General features: G+C 45.8%; 1 protein-coding gene across 1 annotated transcript in view; it reads right to left on the bottom strand.

The window, feature by feature from the left end:
- Positions 1-1838: 1838 nt before the first annotated feature.
- The window catches only part of LOC310922139 (transitional endoplasmic reticulum ATPase), a 41501-nt gene continuing 27453 nt past the window's right edge, over positions 1839-15886 (bottom strand). Inside the window, exons 13-17 of the mRNA XM_083882536.1 lie at positions 13939-14151; positions 5837-6145; positions 4160-4315; positions 3659-3813; positions 1839-2277 (exon numbers count right to left, since the gene is read on the bottom strand). Coding sequence (XP_083738662.1) covers positions 2172-2277; positions 3659-3813; positions 4160-4315; positions 5837-6145; positions 13939-14151 — 939 coding nt within the window. The 3' untranslated portion in view covers positions 1839-2171. The remainder of the gene's footprint in view (positions 2278-3658; positions 3814-4159; positions 4316-5836; positions 6146-13938; positions 14152-15886) is intronic.

Here is a 15886-nt window from a genome sequence, read left to right on the forward strand (position 1 = left end):
TCCCCACAAGGAACCACGGAATCATGTCCCAGAGGTGGCAGGGAAAAAAGATGAGGGTTTCCAGCCCTTGTGATGGATTTAGTTAGCATTTGCAATTATGAAAGGTAGCAGGAAAGGCTTTGGGGAGTTGGGACACATATAGCTCTCCTATACACTGCTTGTCCCAGCCTCCACAGCAGAGATGCCAGGGTAGATGTGCTGGGGGCTTGCTGAATGGTCACATCCCCAAACTGGCAAGAAGAAATTCACCCAATACCAGGGCTGAGGAAGGCTTTTGGAAGAGTCCTAGAGAGCTCTCAGCAGGGATGAAGAACCTTCCCAGGTGGCTGGTTCCTTCCCTGGCTGGAGCTGCCTCTCTTGGGCTTGCACTGATCAACAGGTAGGACACAATGAAAGCAAAGCCAGTACCTGCATCCACCCTGCTTGGAGGAGCACAGAGCAGCAGAGAAAAGTACAGGCAGGGGAGCAGCCCTGGAGTAAAAGGTTTTCAGGTGCCAGTTATCCCCAGAAAGGGAAATGCCAGCCTGAGAGGGACAGGCCATCCTTAACCCTGCTGCCATAGACAATGGACAGCATTTTCTTTGCAAAGGAGAACAGAGGTGGCATAAGGACAGGGCAAGAGTGGTGCTGGCGGGCAGACAGCTCTTAAGCAGGACAGAGGACCTGAGAAGGGGCTACCCTCACTTCCCAGAGGCTTACATGTTCTACCACAGCAGGTAGCCTTTTTCCCCATTGCTATGCACTAGTCCCCCTTTCATGGATAATCCCATTCTTCTACCATTTTGAGACAAGACTTGCATGTCTCCCCTCTCCCCTTGAATCTAGCCAGGTTGATGAAGTCCTCCTAGGTCTGCCAAACTTTGGGGCTGAAACTCACATTGCTCAGGCCCCACATAACTCCTGCCACAGGGGAGGTTGCCCTCTTCAGTGTCGCTGAGCCCCAAAAGCCTAGGACACCCTTCTGCCACACAATCAACAATTAAACTTTGCAGAAATCCTCAGTTCCTGCACCCTCTCCAAGTCAATAGCACATGACTGCTCTGTGCATCTTATGGCCATTGTCTCAAACAGGCTCTCCCCTTCAGTTCACAACTGGGTCATATCCAGCATGCCACACTGCTCCTGTGTGCATGATGAGACCAGATCCAGGGCTTCTCTCATATAAAACACTGAAGCATAGCAGTACAGTTCAGAGAAGGGAAAATAAACCAAGGAGCAAGGCAGCAACCTGTAACCAGAAAGGAAGGATAAGAACTATGATCAGAACCCAGCTACAGAGTACAAGGCAAAAAAAGGGGCAGGCTGGCAGCAGAGAGCCATGCCTGTCATTAGAACCCCCAAAGTATGCATGAAATATTGCAGGGGAAGGGGGAAAAATCTCTCCATAAAGCCTGATGAACAATGCTGCAGCATCCTCTTTTCTAATAGTAGGGTCATGCTGCACCACAAACTTCAGAGACAGCCCAAGAGCCCCCCTTGTACCAACCTTCCGGCAGGGCTGATAGAACCAGGATTACTGAAATCCTTTGCTGCAGAGGAGCCAAAGTAGCAGGAGACCCGACAGCTCAAGGCCATCATCACCGAAGCAAGAGATACCTGCTACCAGGCTCTTTTAGTTGGTGCTTCCTGCCAAATTGAAGCAGAGAAGAGACAGACTGCCAGACCAATTTCTTCTGTTAACTTGGGCTAAGAGACATAACAACAAAAAACAACCTCAAACACACCAGGGAAGCATGCATACAGATAGGCTCCACCAGACTGAGGAGTGCTCAGATAGCATATGAGACATGGAGTTTACAGGGACAGCACAAACTACACTGTACCAGGCACACACGAAGGAGTGTTGTGGGATTTTTATTATTTTTAATCATTTTTGTGGGATTTTTTTATTCAGGCTAGCATTGTATTCTTTACTAAAGCTGCTGATTCTGCCACATAAACTAGAACAGAAATTTCTCAGAAATTAAGTCAGTTCCCCTCCTTGTTAATTCACTGCCTCTCAACTGAACACCACTCTGGATTTGTGTTTGCAGAAAATATTCCCTGTACAAAATCTGGTATGCAGCTACACTGTTCTGACTGAAGAATGAAGAAGCTAAGAGTCCACTGAACATTGGATTTTTTTGCTGTACAGTGTGGCCTGATGTGGAGCTGGTCCACCAAGCTGAGAGTTAACCGTAGAGATCGTCGTCATTGTCTTCGCTGTACACGTTGCCCCCGCTGCCACCTCCTGTGCCTTGGCTCGGACCGGCACCACCCTGGTTGCCTGATGGGAACCTGCATGCAGCAGTGCAGGACAGGAGAGAAGAGATGCTGTTCAAAAGCCTCATTGGAGCTCAGCACCATCCCCTCCCTCCATGCCAAACCCCAGTGACAAGTAGGACAGGCAGGAAGAATGGGATGAAACCTTACAGCAGATCATGCAAAAGGCTTATACAACTTCTGGCTATCATTTGTCCTGGGTACCCCAAAATGTTATTGTATTCCATATCTATCTGTGCCCAAAGATTGTTACTGTCTCTTTAAGACCCTGCGGCCAGAAATGGAACTGCGGGGCTGGGGGATGCCTGGGCTTTTTGAGGTCAAGGCATGAAGGCAGAGCTCTCTCTCACCTCTACTAGCAACAGTAGCAACATGAGAAGCTGCATTTTGCAATCAAAAACTGTTTCAGAGTGAATTTTGCCAGTCAGGGTTGGGCCACTGCTCTTTGGTGCTCAGAAGTCAGGTTTTTTTTCTCCCTCATCAATCAGAACAGAGACCCCAGACAGTAGCACCAACACCAGTGGCTTGGAGGCTGCAGTGCTGACACTGGCTGGATCCAGCCGGCCAAGGAAGAGGCAGAGAGAGAGAGGAAGCCTGCTGAGCCACCACGAGAGCCTGTGTCAGCTCCCTGGCAGCATTGACTCTTTTTGGACAGAAATAGTTTTCCCAGGTTTTGTTTTCCCCTGCTCTGGTTGTTCATTTTTGGGGAGGAGGGAGCTTTGGAACTGTGGAGGCTTGTTTGCACGTTGATTCCTTTGCTCTCTCTCAAATGCATGGCCCAGAAAGAAGACTCTCTGCCATGTTGTCATTGTTCCATGGGACAATTAGGGGGACCTCCTCTGCATTTATGGGTGGAGATTAAACCGTTTTGCCTTTGTTTCCCCACATGTGGTCATCTGTGGAGGGCGCCATCTTCAGGGGGTTTACTCTGCCATTTTGAGTTTCTCTTTCTTCCTGGGGACTCAGTGAGATTTAGCAACTTTGTAACTAGTGATTATCACTGTTATTTTTTGCCTGTTACTGTTTTGGGTTTTTTAGTAAACTTTTATTTTTTCACTTATATCTACTCGTGTTTGTCTCTCTTTATTGGTAGAAAAGGATTATTTAAAGCTATAAGGGGAGGTAATTCATTTCAGAGTCTCCCTCTTAAATTGTCTTAAACCAAGACACTTGTGTTAAAGAAAAAAGGGTTGTTGGACTTCAGGAATACTAACAGAGCAGCTACAAACAACCTGCAGCACAGCCTACACCTGCCACACACAGCTTGGTGCTGTACATGCTGGGGAAAATGGGAAAATGCAGTGGAAGAAGGAATTTGTTACCCAGAATCCAGCAGAAAGCTGCCTCAATGCTCTGTTCTGGGGTAACTGAGCCGCACTGCCCTTCTCATGTTTACCTGAAGCTGCCAAAGCCACGACTCTGCTGTAGGGTCTGTGCAAACATCTCGTATTTCCTGATGTCATTGTCACTGACAGAGCGGCGAGCAAAACGCATGGCCTCCTCAAAGTGATCCCTGCGTATCTCAGGAACTGGGTCGTCCTCCTCCACCTCCTGCAGCAGGACAGAGGGACCAGGTGAGCTGCATGCCCAAGCTCTGTGGCCCAACAGCCACCCACAGCCTCCCACTAGATCAGGAGGCTCCAACACCCACCAAAGCTGGAGCTGGAGAGAGATACTGTGGCAGACTAAGTCAGGGCTGCAGCAGGGGCTGTCCTTCTGAGCAATGCTGACAGTGAGGTACCCCAGGAGGGCCTCATGCTCCCATTCCATGCTCTCTGCTGAGACCCCACCCATCCCCAAATGAGGATTATGAAGATGAATGCATCCTGCTTCACCCACAGGCAGAGGTGGGCTGCCTGTGGTCATAAGTGGGGAAAGCTTGGAGTATCCCACTCACCATAGCAGAAGGGTTGGTCTGCCTCTCACGTTCTCGCCTGATCTCACTCTCGATGGATTCACGGATGGCCAGTTTGCAGGCACGCTGGCAAATTTCTGTCAGGTCAGCTCCCGAAAAGCCATTGGTCATCTTAGCTAGGAAATCCAGGTCAACGTCCTAGTAGAAAAAAACCCCAAACAAAACAACAACAGAACAAAACAAACAAAAACCATCCTGCCAGAGAGGCCTGCCCTTTATACTTTACATCCTCAGGTGACAAAAAAGTGTCTTTAGATCTCATGGTATAAAGGTGCTGCCTCAACTTTGGCCAACTTTGAAAAGATGAGCTATTAAGGTTCTTGGTTTTGGGAAAAGTTAACCACATATAAAGGCATGCCATAATCCCCACACACCCAGCAAGATCCTGGGAAGCAGCTGTAAATCACAGAATGCTTTGGGTTGGAAGGGACCGCAATGATCATCTATTTCCAATCCTCCTGCCATGGGCAGGGACACCTTCCACTAGACCAGGCTGCTCAGAGCCCTATCCAGTCTGGCCTTAAACACTTCCAGGGACAGGGCATCTACAACTTCTCTGGGCAACTTGTGTCAGGGCCTCACCACCCTCACAGTAAAAAATTTCTTCCCAGTATCCCATCGAACCCTGCCCTCTTTCAGCTTGAAGCCATTCACCCTTGTCCCATCACTACACAAACTGACAGAGTCCCTTCTCCATCTTTTCTGCAAGCTCCCTTTAGGTATTGGAAGGCTGCAATGAAGTCTCCCCAGATCCTTCTCTTCTCCAGGCTGAACAGCCTTAGGTCTCTCAGCCTCTCTTCATAGCAGGAGCTCCAGCCCCCCGAGTATTTTCATGGCCTCCTCTGGACTTGCTCCAACAGGTCCATGTCCTTCCTATGCTGGGGGCCCCAGAGCTAGACACGGTACTCCAGGTGGGGTATCATGAGAGTGGAGTAAAGGGGAAAAATGCCTCTGCATTGTTTACCCTCAAGAAGAGGCAAGTTGTCTTGTGGATTTAGGATATGATTTACTCTGGTCTCAGCATTAGGAGTCAAATGAAATACTGTCAGATTAGAAAAAGAATGACACACAGGCAGATCAAGACAACCAACCTTCTGCTCCTTCCCTTCAACTGAGGGAATAGTACTGCAACCTCCTTTGAAGCTTTCCTTCCCAATAGCACCTAAAAAGGTAAGCTTGGCATAAAATAGCTTGTGCTCTCACTTGACATCTGCTTTTCTCTGATTAACTATCAGTTTCAATATTGCCTGCTCCCTATGCAAGGAACTCTTGCAAAAATTAAGTTCAGCAACAATTAACTTCAGTAGTTCCTCTTCAGTTTCCATTTCCCACCTGTTTACTACATTTACTTTTCTTTCAGAGTACAAGAATCTTTTCCATCTTGCCATAACAGGCTTTCCTGTTCCTACACTGTGGGCAAACTCCACCATGTGATAAAGACCTGCTGTGCTTACACACCAACACCTACCTTCATTAATATCTACTCTCAGAGCTCAAGCCTCCCCCTACTTCTTCACTTCCATCCTTCAGGGACTGAAGGTTTCCCAGCTCTAGACTGCATGGAGCAGTCACTAGCCCTCTACTCTATCCCCAGCTTTTGAAGAACATGTGCAGCTTATAACAAACCAAAGCCAGACATAGTCAAAGCACAGATCCTACCTTGGCAACTGGTGATTTCCTCAGATTGGCCTTAAGAATTGCAACCCGGGACTTCTCGTCAGGCAGGGGGATGTAGATGAGCTGATCCAGGCGGCCGGGGCGCAGGATGGCTGGGTCAATGATGTCTGGCCTGTTGGTGGCACCAATGATGAAGACGTTTTTCTTGGTGGACATGCCATCCATCTCGGTCAGAATCTGGTTGATGACACGATCTGCAGCACCACCACCATCACCGATATTCCCACCTCGGGCCTTGGCGATGGAGTCCAGCTCATCAAAGAAGAGCACACATGGGGCTGCTTGGCGGGCCTGCAAAAAGCAAATGGGAACAATTACTCCATGTTAATACCACTAGGCAAGGAACATGCTGACTTAACAATAAGTCTACCCTACATTTAAAGCAGCTTAGAGAAGTACACCAGAGCTCTGCTGCCACAAGGACAGCTTGGAGGACTTGCTATGGAACAGTCTCCTGCCACACAAACAGTCAATTAAATTCTCCTGAACAACAAGCTGCATTTCCCAAAGCTAAGAGCACTGTGAACCAGGCGGAAGGGTGGTAACTCTAATGCCTAGAGGAAAAGCTGGAGCCAATTTGCCAAGTTGCAGCAGCCCTCATTAGAGGGTAAAAATGATCCAAGACACAGACTTTTTGTTTATCATAGCATGAAAAGGGTCCTGGTTTATTCCTCTTTACAGCTTAGTCATCCTGACTCCAGCTATCCACCGACTCTGGCTCCAGCAAGCTCCTACTGTAGGCTTCCCTTGCAGCCTCTGACTGCTGGTTATTTCCTGCTAAACTATGGCTGCATATATTAGTTTGCAGACTCTGAATGCAGGCTTTTACTTAGCTAGACTGACTGCAGGTTCCAACAACAGGCTCTAACTGCAGACCCAGACTGATCTCACAGCAGGGATTCTCTCCCCTCAGGATCCTTCTTCAGGATCCTCTCATTCCAACTTCCTCAAGATTCCTCCTCCCTCACCGGCTAATCCACTCTCTTTTATCACACTTATCTTTATTGGATATAGCTGTGACACATTCATTTTGAAGAATTAAGGACTTTAGTTAAACTAGATATTGCTGAGGTAAGATAGATAAGCTTCCCTTTGTTAACAGAAGCTGGATTTAAGGAACTGATAAATCATGAAGCCTGTCAAACTATGTTTGTGCATTCTGACTCATCAATAGACTCCAAGAATACAATACAATCATAAATCAAACAGTCCTGGAAAAACAGGATTCAGTTCTCATGCAACACTAAAAGGTTAAAAAGTCAAAGTGAAGAAGACCCATCTTACTTCATCATTTTGGGACCCCACCCCATAAAAAAGACCATTGATCCATTTCAAAGAACAAACTACACATGCTTAATAGCTTTTTGGCTAATTAACATACAAAGCGGGGAATGGGATGTACCAGAGTTATGAATATGCATTTGTGTTTTGGGTATTCAATACTCCTGTACATAAAAAGACCCTGTGATCATCTGTGAATTGCACGTGTGTATTTGGGAGCTATCCCGCACGCTGCCCTGCGTCGTAATAAACATACACTTTCTAACTTTAAACTGTTAGAGAGTCTTTGTCCGTCATAGTTGGATATTGGTATTAGATCAATATCCATATTTTTTTAATAAATCAGCTGTGACTCATCAGGGGAGAGGCTGAATTGGGTAATTAACATAGCTAATACTTATCAGGAGCAAGGTCACCTGTATTCCCTTCTACACACCAGATCTCCCTCCAGGATCTGGGGACATCAATTGGTTATTTAGTGTCTTGGGGTGACTTTATGATACTGTATCCCCTATTGTCTGCTTTATGCCCAGGAATGGGTCCTGTAACTTTCAGCTGGGTCCAAGAGACAGGGGTAAGCTGGGGGAATTCTTTTTGCAGTCTGTGTTCAAACACACATCCTTTGCTTAGTTCTCTCAGCTGTGCTGTGCAGCACAAAGAGGGAGTATATATTTGCTTTTAGCTAGCTTTTTTGTTAGCTGAGGCAAGAAGCTTTCCTGGTACTGCATACAGGTTCTCCATTGACTTCTGTGGCTTCTTCTGGAACTGTTCAGCTTTGCTCTGGTCCAAGAACAGACCATTACTGGGAGCCGGTGAGGAGGCCCTGGGACACTGCATTCCAACTCTGGACCTCAGAAGGAGCCAAGCCACACCTACAGAAAGAACTCTGAATCCACCAGCTTTCTTTGCAGTGAGAAGGTTTTAATATTTAACATTATTAGTTTTTTCCCATGCCTGCGTGCACTCTGTGTGTGTGTGTTAAATAAACAGGTTTTTTTCACTTTCCTCCGAGAAATTCCTTTTGTATCAGTGGTGGGGGAGTATGGTAGTTTGAAATAGCTTGGTTTTAGTTAAGGGAAAAAAACATCACGCACAGAAGTAATTCTCTCTGTAAAGAACATTACAGCTTCCTCCATGCCTGGCAAAACCAATAGCTGCCTGGCTTTGAGAACTGATACACCAATTAGCCAATTAGAGAAGCTAGAACCGCCTCTATGAATACCATATTTAAGAAAGGTGAAACCACAAAAAGTTCTCTCTTATTTCCTGCTTTCTGCAAGAGTGGAGGCCCTCTCACCCCCACCCCTTCCCGGTAAGGCTGAGCCGGGCCCGTGTGGCCTGGCTGCCAGGCGGGAGGAGGGGAAGCCGGGGCTGTGGTGTGGCTGCTGAAATCCTGCCACTGCCGAGCTCCTCCCACAGTCATCGGGCTGGGCCGGTTCTGCTGGGCTCCAGGCCAGGCCGGACCCTGTTCCAGCCGCAAGCTGCCGAGCTCCACCCATGGAGCCATGGGGCACCATGCGGCTGAGACCAGTGAGCAGCTCTGCACTCTCTGCAGGAAGTGGCCCCGCAGCTGGAATTGAGAGCGGCCGGGGCTGGAAAACAGCCATGCGGCCGGAGCGGCTGCCGCCATCCTAGCCCAGCCAGCAAGAGACTTTGCGTGTCTGTCTGCTTCTAATCAGCCACACTGCAGACAAAAGGACAGAAAACGGTGGCCGGCATGGCTTGTGCAGTGCTGGGGAAGATCACATGACCAGCAGCAAGAGGCAGAAGCCGCAATTCCTGGATGCAGGGCCCGGACGAGATTAACCCTTTCAGTGCTGTAAAATTCCACTTGAGAACAGATAAAACCTACAGATGTCAATCTTCTCCCGAGTCAGAGAAAAGGAAAGGTGAAGGCACATGAAGAAAACAGCAGGGCGACACCAAGGTCAGTGAAGAAGGAGGGGCTGAAGTCCAGAAGAAAGAAGGACAGGAGATGCTCCAGTTTCGGAGCTGAAAACCTTTTGCAAGCCAAGGTGAGAATATAATACACCGGACTATTTTCCTGTAATTCATAAAGCACATGGGGGGATGTAGCGTTCATCCACAGCTCAGAAGAGAATTAGAAAATATAGATGTTGAAAGAAGCTGTGATCTGACTTGAACAGAGAGAGAACTTTTGCTTTCAGAGACAGAAGAAGAGAACTTTTGCTTCTATAGTAGAACAGGTCATCCTTAAAATTATACCCCATTAGCCAAAATGGCCCTCGAGAGCAGTTGTGCAAAAAACTGTAAGTCGATGGAAGGGACTTTCACGAAGCAAACAAGTTTTTACCAGGCGGACTGTTTAACCGTGAACTTAAAACCCGAAGGAAACTTTCTTGTGCATGGCAAAAGAGACTCCTATCCTTAAATGAACTGAAGAAAGATTCTTTTTTAGAAGTGGTAAACTGACTGATAATCACAGGTTTTGTCTCTATACGTTGTCAGTGAGAAGGAAAGAATGGCTGGGGGGAGAAAAACGTTATAAAGGTTTATTTAGTTCTTATCATTCTTTTAGTTCTGTTAATAAAGTTTTCTTCACATCCTTTAAAATTTTGAGCCTGTTTTGCACCTAAAGCATTTTCGCCTAATCCTTATCTCAATCCCACAAGCTTTAGTTTAACTTTTTTTTTCCCCTCCTCTGCCCCAATTATAGCAGAGGAAGATGAGTAGATGATTTTCGTGAATGCGCTGGCGTTTGGCCAGCAGTCAATCCACTACAGGGATTGACTGCCAAAACCTGCCTTCTTCAGAGGAGACATTCCTTTCAGGATGTTTCCTCCTAAACTTGTCTCAAACTGAGACATTTAGGCACTTGAGTATCAGTAGGTTATGTTATAAATAACTATGTAGTTGTTGGCTTTTGCTATTTTGTATTGGCTTTTGCAAATTATTATTAATCACAACAATTTTGATATAGTACAGTTTGTAATCACTTTTAACTGCTTTTGATATAGTATAATTTGTCAGCTTTTTGTGGCCAATGCCCTGGCCCCTGTGTAGCTCATATCCTCAGAATATCATTTATGGATGATATTTTAGTTTGTGGACAGTGTGATAAACACATATTATAGTTTTGACTTTCACAAATATTAAAGTGAATGCTATGTGTTGTGCATTAAAATGTTAACTTTTGCAGAAGTAGCTGTAGTTGTGAAATGATAACTATTGCTTTTATTTTTGTAACTGACAATAATGAAAATAACTCAGATATATTTGTAAAATAGCTGATGTTGATTTAAAGTACTCGTGGTTAACTTACAATAACAGAAATAGCTATAACCATCTGCATGGTCAGATCAAATTTGAGGAACGATGTGATGAGGACCCCTGCTACTGACCCTTCGACTACCAATAACTGTCACCTGCTGAAACCATGGAACAGGGGGCCATTGTGAAGAAGTGACACATGACCCTCAAAACCACATCCACAATTAGTGCACGTACTCTAAAAAGGCGAATCAGGGGTTGAATCAAGCTAAAGAATTCCTGGAACATGTAAATGAGTTCAAAAAAAATGTCTGAATATGTATAATCTTTATGAATATGTATTTGACCAATGCAATAGAAAAAGTATATAAGAAGAGTTGCTATGGTTAGCTGGTGTGCCTCTGGCCATCACTAAGCACTCAACACTGTTACTTTTGCTTTATTGATTTGTCCCTTATTAAACTTTTAAAAAATTTCAAGAGTGGGGTTCTTTTCTCACAGGTGTTATAAATGCATATTATATAGTTGACTTTTTGCAAATATTAACATGACTACTATATGTATAATCGTACTGTATTATGTTTTATTAATAGATTTTAGAAAGGCAATGAATGTGTATTTTCTGATTATACCAGAGGGTTAACAGTAAAAGACTGGGTTTTTTTATCTTCTTTGTAATGTCTAAACCACCAAGCCAGAAGTTGGGGGGGGGTGTCATCTTGTGACCTTTCATAAAAAACCAGTTAACTTTCTGTTTTCTTATCCAAATGAAAAGAACCAGAAAACCTCAGAAGAAAATTTATACCCATGTTACGAGACAGAGTGGAGCCACTCACAAATAAATGTATTAGATAAGATGATCCGGGATACTTAAAACAGATCAAAAAGGGATGTTTGATTAACATCTACTGAATATTCAACACAGCAATCCTTAAAGGTAGAAATCCAAAAGGGTGAAGTGTGCTGCTGGCAGACCTTGTGCCAAGCACCCTCGGCTGAGAAAACTTTGCCTATTCTGTCTCCTTATTGTCTATTTTTATTTTTATTAAACTTATAAATTTTTAAAAGAGAGTGGAACTCTGTTTTCACACAGGTAACAAATATCATATGGAAGGGGGAAATCCAATCTGTCTTCAACTACCTAATATGTAGAGTTATAGGGAAAAGGGAGCTATATCCTTCTTCAAAATGCGCAGCATAAGGATGAAAGATCAGAGACACAAATGGCTGCAAAGAAAATTCCAGTTAGAAATAAGGGGGGAAAAAAACTTCACAGTGTGAGAGCTCAAACACTAGCACAGGGCCCAGAGAGGTCAGGGATTCTCCATCCTTAGCACATGTTCAGAACACAAGGCCCTTGTTGGAAGTTAGAATTTTTCCTTTTTTTTTTTCCTTTCTCTCATGGAATTTTGTCCCATTTGTTGCCAAGAGACAATAACTACCGATACTTAAGAGAGACAAAATATGTGTCTGGGAGGAGGAGGAAGGGGAAGAGTGCAGCTGGCTACTCTCTTACTTGAGGGGTTTTTTCATTGGAAGGCCAAAGATACCCTGAGATTTTGGCCTGGGCTCAGCTCCTCTCCCTCTCTTTGGAGGGAACAGTCAAGCTGCTGCTATCACTGCTACTATAGAGTCCAGCCCCTTATTGTTCTCTCCTACCATAAGTGAGGCTTTTGCTTGTTGCAAGAGTGACTGTTGCACTGAGACCTTATTAACACCCTACCTCACTGGAAAGGACCCTCACCATCTACTTGGATGCCTCAGGGGAAAACCCTGAGACCCTGAGCCCCTCCTTCTCCAAGAGAGCCTCTCCCCAGCTGCCTTTGGGAGCTGGGCTGCCACTGCCCAGCCCTGCTGTTTTTCTGCCACTGCTCTGGGGTTTTTGCTACACTTTAACCCAGCACTGTGCCTATCGAGACACCCCGTGGCTCCTGCTACAGCTGCAGAGTTTCTGATACATTTTGTTTGCTACCCCGGGTCTGCTCACTTCTGCTGTTCCAGCTTGCTGCTTCCAAGGTTCTTGCTACAGCTCATTTCGCTATCCGGAGGGACACCGGGACTGACTGCTCCTTCATGAGTTTGTAAAGGAAGCCCCTTTTACACCTCTCCCACCAGCTGTGCCCACCATTACCCAGGTGAGAGACAGCTGAGCTCATGCCACAGCGCGAGAATTACTTTTGTGCCTGCAGCCGCGAGTGAATCATTGCACCTGCCCTGCCCCACTGGGAGTCAACAGCAGCCCTGCCATCTGTGACCATAACTACACCAAAAGGGGAAAGTGCTTGACAGCCAAGAGAAGGCTGTTATTTGGTTTCTGGTTTTGTTTGTTGTTGCTGCCATTGTTGTTTGTTTGCCTTGTTACACATATACATACTTGTAAAGAACTGTTATTCCTTTTCCCATATATTTGCCTGAGAGTCCCTTAATTTCAAAGTTATAATAATTTGGAGGGAAGAGGGTCATATTTTCCATTCCAGGGGAGGTTCTCACACCTTCCTTGGCAGACACCCGTCTTTCAAACCAAGACAGCCCTGAGCAATCTGATTGAATTTCCAAGCTACCTCCCTGCTCTGGACAAACAGCTGGACCAAATAACCTGAGGTTCTCTCTCAACCTAAATTTTTGTCTCTCTTTCCAACTTTACTCTTTCAGCACCTTCCCTGACGACAGGAGTGAGGATTCCTGAGATAATCTATGCAGATAACCTCCTGGGACAGGAGGTCAAACTGTCTACAGGGAAACTGGGCAGTGGAAGTGAGCTCCTTTGCAAGCCATATATATTTGCAGGACAAGAATAGAATAGAATAGAATAGAATAGAATAGAATAGAATAGAATAGAATAGAATAATTTCAGTTTGAAGTGACCTACAATGATCATTTAGTCCAACTGCAGAAAAAGAAGAATCCGTAACTGTGGGGATTCACAAGAGTGAGACAGACTTAATTAGCATATCCAGTCTGGTGACTAGGATGCCCTGGCGAGGACAAACAGAACTTTGAGCTTATGAGAAGATGGGATTAGAAACCTGCTTACAGAAGAAGAATCAATCAACCCCCTACGATGAAGATGTTGAAAAATGTATGAGTTGTTTGTATGATCTTTTAACCTAATTATTGTAGTAGAAATTATTAACCTTACTGAAATGGTATATAAGTTCTTGGAAAATCTGAGTAAAATCGGATTCTGATCATGGTCAGTCTCCCCGTCTCTCCATCAATCGCTGATACATAACATGCTTTAAAAATCTGTAGGTGATGGCTAATGAGGTGTTGAAATAAGTTTTCAGGGATGCAGAGAATATCTATGCCATCTTAATGCTAGCCTCACTGCTAAGACACTGGGGCATTTACAATCCTGTAACAACAGATACAAATTCCAGTAGGAGAAAACCATCTAAATAGCTATATTGCCAGAGAGAATTCATACCCTATCAGAAAAGCAGCCTCTGCTCTTAGTGCAAGCAGAGAAAACAAAACACACAAACAAGAGCCAGGCCAGTAAGACGAATGCAGTAGAGGGTTTGTGAGTACCTCAGCACAAACATAGCACAAGGAATAGAAGAAACACTTACTTTGTCAAAGATCTCACGCACGTTGGCTTCAGACTCGCCAAACCACATGGTGAGCAATTCCGGCCCCTTGATGGAAATGAAGTTTGCCTGGCATTCATTAGCAATGGCTTTGGCCAGGAGTGTCTTACCACAACCAGGTGGCCCATAGAACAGAACCCCTTTTGATGGGGTCATGCCAAATTTGAGGAATTTGTCTGGGTGTTCCACAGGATACTGAAAGAGAACAAAACAAACAAATAAAAACCTCTCAATATAAGCCAGAATAGGACTATATCTTAGAATCACATAATTTTTTGGGTTGGAAGGGACCTTCAAAAATCACCTAGTCCATGGGCAGGGACACCTTCCACTAGACCAGTTTTGTTTCTGCTTCTACCAGAACCACTACCTGAGATGACTTGTGCAAAGCATTTGACAGTGTCCCACATGACATCCTGGGCTCTAAACTATAAAGATTGGGATTTGATGGGTGGACCACTCAGTGGATAAGGAATTAGCTGGATGGTCACACTCAAAGAGTTGCAGTCAACAGCTCTATGTAAAGTGAAGACCAGTGAAAAGTGGTGTCCTCAGGGGTCAGTGTTTGGATTAGCACTATTTACCATCTGTGTCAGTGACATGGACAGCAAGATTAAGTGCACCCTCAGCAAGTTTGCCAATGACACCGAGCTGTGTGGTGTGGTCAACGTGCTAGAGGGAAGGAATGGCATCCAGAGGGACCTGGACAGGCTTGAGAGGTAGGTCTGTGTGAACCTCATAAAGTTCAACAAGGCCAAGTGCAAGGTCCTGCACCTGGGTCAGGGCAATCCCAAGCACAAGTACAGGCTGGGCAGAGAATGCATTGAGAGTAGCCCTGCCAAGAAGGACTTTGGGGTCGTGGTTGATGAGAAGTTCAACACGAGCTGGCAATCTGCACTCGCAGCCCAGAAACAAACTGTGTCCTGGGCTACATCAAAGCATGGCTAGCACATTGAGGGAGCAAACAGCTCTTGTGCAGGCACATCCTGCAGCAGAGCAGGAGATTGTAGCAAACAGTGAGTTTCTAAAGGCAGGGTAACCCCAGGAGAGCATCAAGACCCATGTGGAGCTTGAACAAGAGCAGCTGACTCAGCATGGGCAGGGCCAGGAGTGACAGCAGCTGATTTAAGCTCAGTCACTCACAGAGGTGAACAGCTCAGGTGCAGGAGCCCTCAGAGCACAAGAGACCAGGAGCACAGCAAACAGAGGGGGTAAACAGGACATGGCATGTCAGCCAAGGTGGGTTGCAGCAGTTTGCACTGCAGTTGACATGAAGGGCTCCTCTCTATAGGAGGGCCAACACAGTAGCAGTACCAGAGAGCAGTAAATAGGAGCAGCAGTTAACACCAAGGGGCAAAGGAAGCCCCTTCTTTCCCAGTCTTACTAGTGTGACCTCCCAACGTTATGGTGATGACACTGTAGAGCTCGTTCCCCAGTGGCTGTTTGAGTTACTGCACCAGCGACAGACCTGACAGCAGATGCAGCTCTGCAGGCCTCTGGTTATAAGGAGTGCCTGATGCCTGTCTGGGAAGCTGGGGCTGAATCATCTCCTCTGCAGAAGGTGTGTCCCTGTCAAGGAGCTATGTGACCAAGTCAAGGAGTAATGTGAGGAAGTAAGCAGACTGCACAGCATTCATGAAGATGAGAAAGAGATAGACAGGATATTCTCAGAGACCCTACAGACTGAGGAGTTTCAGCCCCTCTCTACATCAGAGATGCACACAGGCTCTGCACCATGTCTCAAGAAATCCAAAGTCAAAAGAAGGCTGGAAACTGTAGTGGTCCCTAGACCATCCACAGAAGACATTTCACTCTCTTGGAGAGTATGCAGCCTCTAGGCTGCCTCAGATAGCAGTGACTCCTCTTTGGGAAGTCCCCTTGGGAGACTTCCTTGTAGCTCAGGGTGAGCAAAATGCTTCAACCCATGAGC

The sequence above is a fragment of the Zosterops lateralis genome, assembly GCF_965231275.1.
Source record: "Zosterops lateralis genome assembly, chromosome: W".
Lineage (NCBI taxonomy): Eukaryota > Metazoa > Chordata > Aves > Passeriformes > Zosteropidae > Zosterops > Zosterops lateralis.